This window comes from Cavia porcellus, unplaced genomic scaffold (genome assembly GCF_034190915.1).
Source record: "Cavia porcellus strain 051 isolate PalLab524CR breed Dunkin Hartley unplaced genomic scaffold, mCavPor4.1 scaffold_22, whole genome shotgun sequence".
NCBI classification, from domain to species: Eukaryota; Metazoa; Chordata; class Mammalia; order Rodentia; family Caviidae; genus Cavia; species Cavia porcellus.
Genome location: NW_026947505.1, coordinates 41,672,761 through 41,686,028, shown reverse-complemented (window position 1 = coordinate 41,686,028; position 13,268 = coordinate 41,672,761). Strand labels below are relative to the sequence as shown.

Genomic DNA, 13,268 nt, shown 5'->3' with positions numbered 1-13,268 from the left:
CTCCTGCCTTGGGGCTTCTTGCAGGCCTGGCTACCCTGAGCCAAGAGGTTCAGTGGGTCTCTGACCTGGACCCTCAAGCTTCTTCCTTTCTACAAAGCTCCCCACAACTCAGCCCCAGTTCACCAAGAAAACATGTGGCCTGTGCAAGTTACACCACCAACCACTCCCTGACTCTCAGTCTCAAGCCCAAGCCTGAGAAATCTTCTTAGATTCTCTGCATAACCCTTGGGGTACCCATAAGGGGCTTCTTGGCAACATTATGACTGCAGTTTGGGGCTGGCAAACCCTTTCCTCTTTGCCACCTTGGGACTGAAATATTCATGGGACCAAGTCACGCCAGGCCAAGTCTGACCTGAGTCTCGTTAGTCCTTCCTTACCTGGCAACTGTCTGCGCCACCAGCCAAATGCCCAGCACAGAGTTCGTTGGATTTGACTCTGCCGTTCAGGTACTCAAAGCGGTTGCACACCTTATTCTCAACCACAGGGAGCTGGGCCTCCTTGAGAAGGCCAGCACCATAGGTCCCTGTGTTTAGAGTAAAAAGACAGTTACTGGATCCAAACCTGGATCAAAGGCAACTGCTAGAACAGAGCAGCAATGACAGATCTCTTTGTTTGTTGAGGCAACCAGTTAACATGAGAAGCCAGTCCTAAAGGTATTAGAACCTTTTTTTTTTCCGTTACTTGAAAATATAACCTTGGTATAAGACGTTATGCTCTCATGACCTGCACTTAACAATCTGGGCTTCTTGATGGTGTCTGACTGTTTGCTATTTGTTTACTTTTAGAAACAAATTATTTTTAATAAAGGAAGCTTGAGAAATACAATGGTTACTATTTTTACATATTTTTCTTTAGGCTCTTTTATGCTTCATTTAGTACCTAGACCATATCATGAAATTTCAAACCTTGATTTTTTTCACTCACCATTATAATATAAGGACTTTTAAACTAATGTCACAATCTTTATAATATTTTAATAAGGTATAACTGCTCAGTGGCTGTGAGGTCTCCTTTGGGCGAGAGGAAAATGTTCTAGAAATGTAGTGATGGCTACATATTTTCAGTGTTGTACCCTTCAAATTCATTAAATGGTAAATTTCATTTGCATATATTTTGTTATAATAAAAGAGAAGAGCTACCATTCATTGACAATTAACCTCAACAACACGCTCATACTATGATGCATCTCATTTAATCATCACATCAGCCCTATGAAGTGGGCGCTGTTATCATTCCTGGTGTGCAGTTAAGGAAATGGAGGCTTGGAGCGGTTATGATGTTGGCCTTGACCTTAGGTTTGTGGAGTTATTACCTGGATCCTGCATCACCACGCTTGTTGTATCCTCTTGCTTTCAGTGTTCTTCATCTCTGTTTATACAGTTTTTTCCTTAGTTCCTAATATTTTCCTATTTCTAAGTTCCCAGAAACCATATAGACATATTTATGATTCCCAATAACATTGCCAAATTACTTTCTAAAAGGATGTGAAAGGGAAAAATGCACTGAGAACACAAACTCCATCACACCCCTGTGAGTACGCCTACTTTAATGTCATTAAAATTTTGCCTTTAAAAAGTATTAGCTAATGTAATAGGTTGAAGTCATCTTGATTATTTTTCTAATTTACATTTGTTTGACATTTATGGAGAGGAGAAACTTTCCTATGTGTTTGTTTTACTAGTTTTATTTCTTCTCTTTGTGAAAAACTGCCTTTTCTTTCCTTACAAAATTGAAATAGAGTATTCACAGACTTGCCAAAAAAAATAGTGCTTTTCCAGATGGACACACCCAGGATGTCTCAGTGTTTGCACAGATAATCTAGTTTTCCAATTCTGCGAGTCCAGCTTTCCCCAGGGCTCTGCAGCAAATCTTTACTTTGCTAGAACAGCCAAGAAATGACATCTATCTCTTCCCTAAGACACTTAACTTAGATGACTGCCTTCATTCAGAAAACTTGGACTCAATCTGGAGATCAGCAGAGCCCATAAGAGGCTTGTCTGAATGTCATGGTCCACAGCTGAGCCCAACCCTGGCTGGACAGCTGTACTGACTATCAAGTACTGAGCAGCGAGGAGCATTGCTTAAACTGACAGGAGTCCCCTTTTCACACATTCTGCTGAGCCAGGCCTGATGGCACATGCCTATAATCTCAGCATTCTTGGAGGCTGAGACAGGAAGATCACAAGTCCAAGCCCATTCTGAGCATCTTAATGAAATAGTAACAGGTAGTTGATGTGGTCTGTGGGGTGTGCTGCCATCCCGTGGCCAAAGTAGAGAAGGCATGTCTTGGGCACCGCGGGTGGCGGGAACTTCAGCAGAACAGAAACCCTAGTAGAGGCAGGAGGGAGTGGCAGGGAGGTCCAACAGCAGTAGCAGGTCCAACATGCTCCTGGCAGAGATGGTGGGGGCTGAGCTAGGAGAATCTCTCAACCTCAACACTGACTTTATGCCTGGAATGTGAAAGTCAAGGAAAGTCTTGGAGATAAGAAGAGGAGACAGGAAGAATTTGGATCTCACATTGGAAAGGTGAAATACTGATCCATCTTTAGTCTTTATGACTGTGGAGGAATTGGTAAGTAGCTTTCAGTTATGGTACGTGACTCCTGGTCCAGGCTATGCTGAGAATCACTTCCTCAGCACATGGGTTGCAGGACTGAGAGTGACAGGGAGCCAAGGACAATGGTTAGAAATATATGGGTGGGGTTGAGCAAGAAGAAACAGTAAATGCCCTTGGGAATCAAGCAGGACTGGACTCCATCAGGGCTCAGTCACACGCTGACTATGTGATAGTGATAATGCTGATGCTGATGGTGGCCATGGTGGCAGTGGTGACTGTGAAGATGGTGGGGGTGATGATGGTGACAATGATGGTGATAGTCAGGTGGGGATGTTGATAATGGTAGTGATAGTGGTGGTCATGGTGAGTCACAATCATAATAGTGATGGTGATGATGATCACAGTGATAGTGACAAGGGCAATAATGGTGGTGACGAGGTAACGTGAGGTGGGGGATGTTGATGATGTGGGGATCATATTGGTGGAGACTGTTACAGTGGTGATAATGATGACAGTGACAATAATGATAGAGATGATGGTGATTAATTTTTGTTGTTTTATGCTCTTTTGGGAATCTGGTATGGCTAACTTCACATGAAAATTCATGTAGTGCTCTTTTTTTTTTTTTTATTGGTACCAGGGTTCGAACTCATGACCACATGTTTGCAAGGCAGACGCTTATGCCGCTGAGCTAAATCCCCAGCCCCTCATGTAGTACTCTTAATTCATGGGCTTAGTCAAAACCCTCTCACCTGGAGAGGCAATGTTAACATTGCAATTTGGGTGTAAGAAACTCAAAGAAACGGTCCTTCCTACCCTTACCCATGATGGTTACTTCTTATAGAGGCACAGACAGCAGATAAAATCAGGAAAGGATAGGCCTACATTCATGGAGAAAACTTGTTCAACTTCCTTCCAGAATGCTCATTTCATCATGTAGGGCAGTAGGTCAAAACCTCGCAATTACATGGATCCTTGAATTCATCTCACCTTGGGTATCTCCCCAGCCAGTGACATAACATAATGTCCGGTCAGCGACTACATAGTTTTGGGATGGCAGACAAGCTGGGATTACTTTGTCAGTGATCATAGCAGGGCTGAAAGGGGAAAATCAAAAGTTATATTGCTGTCCTGCTAGAAACTTCTTCACTTCATCTGTGGACCACCTATAACCTGTCTCAGAGACCAGAACCATATAAGCTGCTATTTCCTCACTGCTTTTTGAAAGTAACTTTTCATCCTGACAATTGTCTAGTTTCCTAAAGACTAAACACATGTAAGGCTCCATTTTTAAAGCATCAGTTGTATATAAGAAACTTTTGGTTTCCATAACTTACAGGAGTAGAGATGGCAAAAATTCATGCTGCATGTATATCCTGGACCTGATTGGAATTTTATGCCACCTGTAATCCTGCATTGATGGGAGGCAGACCATCCAGCCAAAACGGTGTCATGAGGCGGGTGCTCATGTGTGCACTCTGAATTGCTCCATCTTTGGGATCTCCTCATCAGTAAATATCACAAGACCATGACCGTAAAAAGCCACTACATAGCACTAGACACTAATCTGCTCTAGCAAGTTCAAGGAGAAAAGGACTGGAAATGAGAAGTGCCCTCTTATGGTTAAAATTCATCATCATTGCCAACTTCAAAGCAGATACACTTTTCTGGAGGCACCAAATAGTCCCAGCCTCTTTTCTGGATGTCACTCTGTGGATTCCTTCATGGGACAGTGTCTTAGACCCTTGGGATGTGGAGGGTGTACAAGATTCACTAAACTCAAAATGCACTGGTCTGTTAGACAACATTTTCAGGTCCCAAATATTACTAAATTGCTTGTGTAGGCCATCAGATGACCCTAGGATGACAAAGATGGAAGGGGACCTTACATTTGACTATTTGCTAGAGAACTGGGAAAGGACACTGGAGACTATAAAGGAAATCATCTGCTTTTCAGGCTGCACCATGCAGTTTCCCTCTTGCTTTTCTAGAATGTCAAAATATCCCAAGATATCAACTCTTAGCTTACAGACCCAGAAATCACCCATGTCTGTGATCAGACCCAGAAACACAGTACTTGGACTCCCGACCACAGCATTGTGCTGATCCAGACAGCCCTTGTCTCTGCCAGCACCAGATGCCATTATCTGGAGCCTGTCACCCACGGGTAATGTGCCCTCTTGCCCACTGCCTGTCCCAAACACGTTTCTCAAAACAGTGGTCTGTTCATGAGCTGTCTCCACTGGAATCTCTTTGTAAATATTCCTAACTTTGCGACATCAACAAATTAATCCCTGTTCAGGCTTACCAAAGTACCATTTCCATAGGAAAAATAAAGCTGAAAGGAAAAGATGATGTAATTTCCACTTGTGAGTTGTTTGTGCATGTTTTGTTTTGTTTTGATATTGTGGTTTTTAAGAGTGCTTTGAAATATATAATCTCACTTGGTTCTCTTAAACATGTTATGTTGATAAGAATCAGAAAAGGGTTGGATTACAGCAGAGACGTGGAACTAAGATCCTGGCATTTTTCTTTCTCTTAGGCTTTGAATGAATCACTTCTGTGGAGGAACTTTCATAGCCCCAGAGTGGGAGCTCAATTATCAGCTGAAATAATTGAATCATTCTCTAATCATGACTATGCATACTCACTAGTGACGTTAAGGGACCTTTAAGGGTCACAGTGGCTCTCATTTGTCAACTCCCTTTTTTCCCACAAGAAACTCGATCTTGGTGCCTTCTTCAGGCACACAGTTAGCATATGGAGGACTGGGGCCAGGTCTTGGGTCTGTGGTGAAGTTTGATGGTGTTTCCCAAACTCTTATGCTTTTCACAGCATAGATAGTACCTCCCCACCACTGCCCCACAGGTTCAGTTTATAAAATCAGGCATGAAACAAATGTCTTCACTCAGTTTAGGGTACAAACCAAGGTGAACTGGTACCTGCTCAGTTTCAGTAAGGCAATGTCTGCTCCACTGGGCCCCAGGAACAGCCTGGCCACATCTATCGCCTGCACATGAGATTCAAGTTTTAATTCTTGGTGGGCACCCAGAATGACCTTGTAGTACAGTGGGTTCAAAGACCTGGAAAAGATGGTGATGTCAAGAGAAAAATAATCTACCTCCTCCAGGGGGTGCTCTCTCAAGTTATCTGCATAACACTTTCTCTCAAGACCCATAGCCATCAGAATTGGTGACTCCAAAGTGGCAAGAAATGAACTTCATGATTCACCTGAATCTGGCAATTAAGGACCGGAAAACAGCCCATATCAGAGTACATGGCTCTGTCTGTTTTTCATCCAGGTCACAAAGTTAGGTCTGCTCTTTTTCTGCAATTTCTAGAAATAATTCTCTCCCCTCTCACCCAATTGCCCTGGCAATTCTGCCCTAGGCTTCTGCATGTGCCCTCCCTGGTGCCTGTGTCACTGCCATAGTAAGAAGGGAGGGAGGGAGCTGGGGAGTGAGTCTTAGGTCCTCGTGCCTGTTACCCCTGAACGTACTTATCCAAGCAGTGACGTGCAGTCAGCACCCACTCTGGGGCTATCAAAGTGCCTCCACAGAAGTGCCTCATTGTAAGCCTAAGAGAAAGAAAATGCCAGGATCTTAGTTCTAAGTCTTTGCCTTTAATTCAACAGTTCACAAATGTATACAAAAGTATTTTTAAAGCCTATCTGTAGTAGACTGTGGATAAACACCCACCCCCTGAAAAAAAGTGCCACATTTTTACCAATATCTCTTTTTTTCATTATACAATGAGCCAATGTATATCTGTATAAACCTGCAAAGCAGCTTCAATATTTTCCAGCAACATCAGAGTTTGTTATAGGTTACTACACCTACAGGTTTTGATAAGAACAACCCAGAGGTCTTTTTTTTTTTCAATTACATTTTGGCCATTTTTAAAGTAAAAAAGCTAGAAAAACATATTTTAAATCTTTTATAGCTTTATTTCTTGAGAGAATATAGAAGGGGAGACTGATGCTCAGCTGTATGAGCCTGATGTGAAGGGTTTTGTTTTATGGTACTGGGAATTGAACCCCAGGGATGTCACACTGAGCTATATCGCTAGTCCTTTTTTTATTTTTTATTTTGAGACAGGGACTCATTAAGTCACTAAATTTCCCAGGCTACCCAGGATGGGCTCAAACTTGTGATCTTCCTACACCAGCCTTCTAGGATTCTGGGACTACAGGCCTGGATCATCATGCCTGCCATGCCTGACATGATATACACGGTTTCTAGGAATGTTCTTACCTTGTTCTAAGACTGATTTGCCAGGGCCAGGAATAAGGGTTGGCCACACAGCCACCTACGACCCTTCCAGGACATTTCTTTGGCTCTACTCGAGGCTTCCCACAGTCATACAAAGCCGGAGCTGTGACAACATGGGGAGAAAGTCGCATTTGAGTCAAATTCTGCCATATAATTTAAGAACAGTTCATAGCTTATAGCCAAACACAGAATTCATCATACATCTCATGCTAAATAACTAAATAATAAAACTAATAGCAAACCAAAGAACAAAATCATAACCAGCTTTTGGAACATTTTCTCTACATTTCTACCCTGAAGAAAATGTAAGTGCTTTTGATTATGGGAAGGTAACAAAATAAGTTGTTATAATTCAGCATTAGAATGAGATCTTTTTGAGAGGAACTTGATTGGTACATATGGATATTTGTAACTGACTCAACGTAATATGTTTAGAACACTGTCTGTCATCATCTCCATTGCCATCATCTTAGTCACCCTCTGAACCTGAAGACCACACTAGCCATCCCTGCCAAACAGCGCGAAGGTTGTTTTTATGAGTGTGAGTGTGTGTCTGTGTGTGTGTGTGTGTGTATGACTGCAGGTAGCAAAGGTAACTACGGTCAGCAGAAATATGGTTTCTCTCCACCAGCTTTAGCATACATGGCTCCTCCAGGGAGCGTCGTATGCCTGACCCAAGACCACAGGGTCAACTGACATAACTCTTGCCCTTTCCTACCTTCCCTCTCCGTTTATCTCCTGTCTGCCCCTCACATTAGCCTAATCCACAGGCTTCCTGGCAGTAGGGGCAGTGTCTTATCCTTGGTGCCCTCCACCAGTGGGACCGCAAAGGTATCCTGAAATGCTTCTCAGTGGTCTGAAGCCTGCAAAGTCCTCAGAAATACAAACGTAAGCCATTGTTCATAAAAACCGTGATAGGAAATTCTTATTGTCTTAATAAACCAAAGACTATGCACTCTAGAGAATGTGAAACTTGGATTTTTCTAAATAACTTTCCCTTTTCCATGGCCTGTTCTGAAAATCTAGGTACAGAGGTCTTTTTTCAAAAGGATGCACACAGGGTCAAGATATTCTCTTCTAAGACTGAGCTCAGTTTTTGCTGTTGTGCCTTGCATTTAATACATGTGCATAAATATATTAAAATACATGTATTTTTACATGTACAGTAAAATACATGTACTATATATGAAAAATATATACACTAAAATAGTAACTAAAGAGATAATGGTTACTCAAAACAAACTGACAGTGTCACTTATTACTTATTTGTATAAATGTATTCTTAGAAATGAAATGTTTCTAAAAGTCATTCAATAAACATGTAATTTTAAATACATATAAGTACGTAAATAAAACTATGTTTAAAGTAGGAATTCCTTTAATTTTTGAAGTTAATATTAAAGAGAAAAATCATACAACCCTTAGTAAAACTAAAAATTTGGACTGAATACACTTCTAATTTCAGATTGGCTTACTTTATATGCCTTTGTTTATGAGCCATTTGCATAGTGTTATTTGTTTTAGTCACAGTTTATACAGATTCTTTCAGGTGAGTTGTTTAAAAAAATTTGCATGTTAATCAATGGTACTATTTAATTTTTAAAGATGTTTTTCCTTATGAATCAAAAATCAGATATTGGAAAATTTTAAGAAAAATGATTAATAGGAAATTTTCCAATCAACAAAGCCTGAAATTTCCCAAAACAGTGAAAATCTTTAAAGAAAATGAGAAATGACCTAAACAACTAGACTAGACAAAGTCATGGTTGAAGTCATTTCTCAGTCTGAAAAATCTAAATAAAACCAGCAACAAACACAGTGCACACAGACGATACCTGTCCCTGAGGATGGGCCCGCTGTTAAACACAGACCTGGCATACTGAAACTGTGAGCCGAAACAAACTCTTCCAATTTTAAGTTGCGTTTCACAAGTATCGTGTTACAGTGACAGCTAACACACCATCTTACCACAAAACTGGCCAATGGTCCTCCTTCAGGCCCTGCCCAGGTGCCACCCACACACAAACCCGCCTACACAGATTAGCTCCCAGCTCCTGAGCACTGCCCCACAGCTGCCTCTGATGCTGCTCCAAACAGGAGTGTAAGCAGAGCTCCTTTCTCAGCTCCAGATTTCCCTACCTTACAGACTTTACTTATAGCCAATCAGACAACGAGAAGAAGTCCAGGGTAATTGTCTGTATCTAGGACAAATTCTGCTTACAAGAGTTGGTCAGCAGAAAACAAAAATGGCTTAATTTTTCCCCAGACATACACATAAATTTGTTATCTCAGTCTTTGAAGACTTGATGTCAACTCTCCCTTCCCCAACTTATGCCTCTTCTTCCCTTCCAGAGTGTCTCCTGGGGACTTGAGGAAGAAACACAACACTTCATCTCTAAGTTAGGTGATAAATGTGTGGCTGATGAATAAGGATCTCAAGAGAAAGGAACTTTGGAGCCAACTAAACTGATGCATTACTTTTCTTTGAATTCTTACGTTGACAACTTAAAGATGTTCCCAGTGCATTTGTATTTCCCCTTTTGCTTCTCATCTATAGAATAGAAAAGTTGCCTATCTGTGTGATTCAAAATTTGTTTTTTATGCATCCTACACTAGACATCAAAGAGTTCAGGAGAATCATTCTGCAGTTTATTAGATCATTTCTAAGCTTGCTCTTCAGGAATTTAGTATTTATTTTACGTGTGTGCACGTGTGTGGATGGGGTAACATACTAGACCAGGATCAAGATGCCCATGAGGAAGAGAGGGCTCAAGAAAGAAATGGTCATTTCTTTCTCAGAAACTCTCAGCTCAAAGCCCTTTGAGTTTGAGGTTTTGTTTGTGTTTATAGATTGTTATTAAAGAGGTCATGACTGGGGCTGGGGATTTAGCTCAGCAGCATAAGCGCCTGCCTTGCAAGCAGGCAGTTGTGAGTTCCATCCCCGGTACTGATAAAAAGGAAAAAGACAAAAAAAAAAAAAAATAAATTAAATAAAGAGGTCATGACTATATTTATTTAAGAAGTGTTTTCCTTTAAAAAAAAAAAAAGTGAAGCAACTCACCACACTGAGGGATGTCACAGTAGTCATAAAGTTTTGTTGGATTCATCGTATAGCACCAGGGACCATTGACGTCATTGTCAGGGTTTCTGCAGTACTGAAAAGAGGCAGGGACTTGAGATACAGCTCCCCTGGGGCAGAAGAGGGGTAGGGGTCCTGAGACATGCACATTTCACTACAGTCCTAGCAAGAAGCAAAGAAATGTCTCTTTTTTCCCTTTCTTCCTTTCTTTTTTTTATTTCTTCCTCTTTTTGTTTTTCTTTCCTTCTTTCTTTCTTTCCTTCCTCCTTCCCTCCCTCCCTCCCTCCCTTCCTTCCTTCCTTCCTTCCTTCCTTCCTTCCTTCCTTCCTTCCTTATTTTTTTGTGAAAGTTATTTTATGCTGGCTGTTTATAAAGCCTCCGAGTCACAAGACAACCTTAGTCATGTCTCCTTTCTCAAAAATTAGTGAACACATAAAGACAGCTTGCTACTGGCAGCCCGGCTCAGTGGAGATCTGAGAGACCCCACTGTGGAGGGCAATGGGACACATCTTGCTCCTGGCTCTCTTCAGCGATCCTCTAGCTAGGACAAATATTGATTGCTGTAGGTTCAGAAATGCTTATTCTTATGGATCACATGCCCTCCACAGTCAAGACAGAGAGACAATGTCTTCCTTTTCTCCCTGTGATATTGTGACACTATAAATATGCATTTGGTTTCTGACACCCAGCTCCTGTGATGTTTGCCATTTCCTGAGTGATAACATCTGACATGGAGTTCCTAAATGCCTTGGAATTTCATGGGCAATAGGAGCATATTTTATTCTAATGAGGCAACTCTTGAGGGCTCCTGGGCAGCTTCAGAATGGGGGTTGGCTGCAAGTGGAATCTATCATGTAATTAGGAAGTTGAAATTTCCAACCTCACTATGACTTCTAGGGAAGGAGATAGGTTGATGGTTTAGTTGAACAGTGTTATGGCTTGTGTCTAGATGTACCCCAAAGTCTCATGCACTCATAGGTGGGGCTTCTTACCGGGTTTAGAGCATATAAAACTGGGATTAAGGATGTGATGCTGACACTGATTCACAGTGTGATTGTAGGAATAAGGGTGTTAGTAGCTACTTTAGTGCAGATAGACTGAATAAAATATAAGTGACAGAAAGAGGGCTGCTGTTGTCATTGCTTGCTTATTGTTAGCTGCCTTCTACCTGTCTTGCTTTGCCATGAACTGTTTATTCTCTGCCGTGCCCTTCTGTCATATCTCTTTGGCTTGGAGGCAACCAATTGTAAACTGAAACCTCTGCAAACTGTGAGCTACAGTAAACCTTTCCTCCTTTAACTTTGGTTATTGTATATTTTGTCTCAGCAATGAGAAGAGTAACTAAGACGATCATAGATATCAATGTTATAACCAATCATGCTGATGTAAAAAAACCTCTGTAAAAAGCTAAAAGCACAAGATCCAGAGGGATTCCAGATAGTTGAATGCTGAGAGCCACTGCAGCTGGAAGTTGATCACACCTGTGGAAGCCAGGCAGCCTAGTCCCCGAACAAAGACTGCCTGGGATAAGCCACAAAAACAAATGGCTCTGGACCCCAAAAATCAGACCCTTCAGGTGCCACTCACACAGATTTATTTTTTCATCCTCTCATGATCCTCTCTCCACCCTCCAGCAACCTCAGCAATTGTGCTGGTAGCAGCAGTTGGAAGCCACTCCCCACTTCCTTGTCCTCTGTGGCTCATCTATACCCTTTGTCATATTCTTTGTAATAAATGGGAAAAAATGAGCGAGGTGTTTCCCTGTGTTCCAGGGGTCACTGTAGAAAACTAATTAGACCTAAAGTGGGGGTCATGGGAACCCTCAATGACAACTAGTCATTCACACATGCAGGTTACATCCAGGAACCTGAATATCTAAAGCTGGGCCAGTCTTTGCCTTGTGGGATCTGACCCTATTTTCAGGTGGAGAATGTCAGAATTGAGTTAAATTGTAAGACAGTCCAACTCTTGGAGAAGTGTTTGAGGAGAAACACCCCATATCCGGTGCCAGTAGTGTTGAATGTTAAGAGTGAAAAAATAACCTGGTTTTTCTTATATCTCAAATGCCCCGCCTACCCCCGGACTAACTTTCCAGAAAGAGTGTAGACAAGGGCCAATCCTACAGTGGGAGTCCTCACGCCCCCACCTCCAAACCTCAACTCATAGGCAGAGCTTTTAAACGGTGATTGGATGATGAGGGCAAAGTAGCCTATTTGCTATGGGGTCTGATCTGAAGAGGGGAGTATATTTTTGTCCCAGATCCTTCTTTCCCTCATTGCTTCCTGGCTGCCATGGCACAAACAACTCTCCTCCACTCTACCCCTCTGCCACAGTGCCCTGCCTTTCAACAAGTTGACTATGCAATGAAAACCCTACAACTGAAAGCCAAAATCAAACTTTCTTCCTTTATGTTGTGATTGTGGAGTCTCAGTGACAAGAAAGTGACTAAGGTATGACTCCAACATTTTTCTAGAAAAATCTGACAAATATAATAAAGAGCATCTTTGGTCACTAGAAACCAGAGGACAAACACTAGAAACTAGAAACAGCATTGAATAAAAGAAGTATGTACAACCCATCACACACGGATGCAAGAGGCCTGACAGCCAGGGCAGGGACGAAGGAATGCTGAGGCTGCTTTCATTGTCTAGGTTTCATTCCCCTGAAATTCTTCTCCTGTTTTCCTCCCCTTCTTTCTCTACAAACACTGAAAATCACTCTGGGCTTCCTTTCTGTAACCCTGGACTAATTTTGTTCAAAGATTGTTCAGCAAAAGGCAAAACGGAATCCCAATCGGAATGACTTACGTTCTCTTCCAAAGCTGCTCGGGGATTAGTCTCTGGAGTGAAAATGCTGTGTTTGTGGGGCTCCTGGGCAGCCCATCTCTGGCATGGAGTCCCAGTACCAGTGGTGGCCTTCTTGCCTCGATATGTTTTACCGTATCCAACTATACAGTCTGTAGAAAGGAAAATGGGAAGTTACACACCACTCGATAGACCAGGTATGCAAGGGTGCTGGTCTTCTCTAAGGTGTAGGCTCAGTGTCACAGAGGGCTGAAAATTATAGCAAATACTGCATACTAAAGAAGTTGTTATTGGCTAGGAAATAATCACAAATTTAGCAGGATGTCAGAAGGAAAATTTTGGCAGACACCACGAAGACACAATTTTATATCGGGGTGAGTAGTAAGACAGAGCATCCTGGGGATTTGCACATGTTTTAAGGAAATCACCCACCCATGTTAATCACCAATCACAGCCTTGGCTTCCCAGAGTTGGTGCTGAGGCTTCTTCCACATGACAGACCTTCAACTAACACTCATGTTCCTGTATAACGCAGTAGGTTGTGCATCAGTCTCCAC

General features: G+C 42.0%; 1 protein-coding gene across 1 annotated transcript in view; it reads right to left on the bottom strand.

Annotated features, from left to right (window-relative positions):
- Positions 1-13,268, bottom strand: part of Plg (plasminogen) — a 39,467-nt gene that overhangs the window by 641 nt on the left and 25,558 nt on the right. Inside the window, exons 12-18 of the mRNA XM_013148879.2 lie at positions 12,715-12,863; positions 9,890-9,983; positions 6,811-6,931; positions 6,057-6,134; positions 5,500-5,640; positions 3,548-3,654; positions 378-523 (exon numbers count right to left, since the gene is read on the bottom strand). Of these exons, the coding sequence (XP_013004333.2) occupies positions 378-523; positions 3,548-3,654; positions 5,500-5,640; positions 6,057-6,134; positions 6,811-6,931; positions 9,890-9,983; positions 12,715-12,863 (836 nt within the window). The remainder of the gene's footprint in view (positions 1-377; positions 524-3,547; positions 3,655-5,499; positions 5,641-6,056; positions 6,135-6,810; positions 6,932-9,889; positions 9,984-12,714; positions 12,864-13,268) is intronic.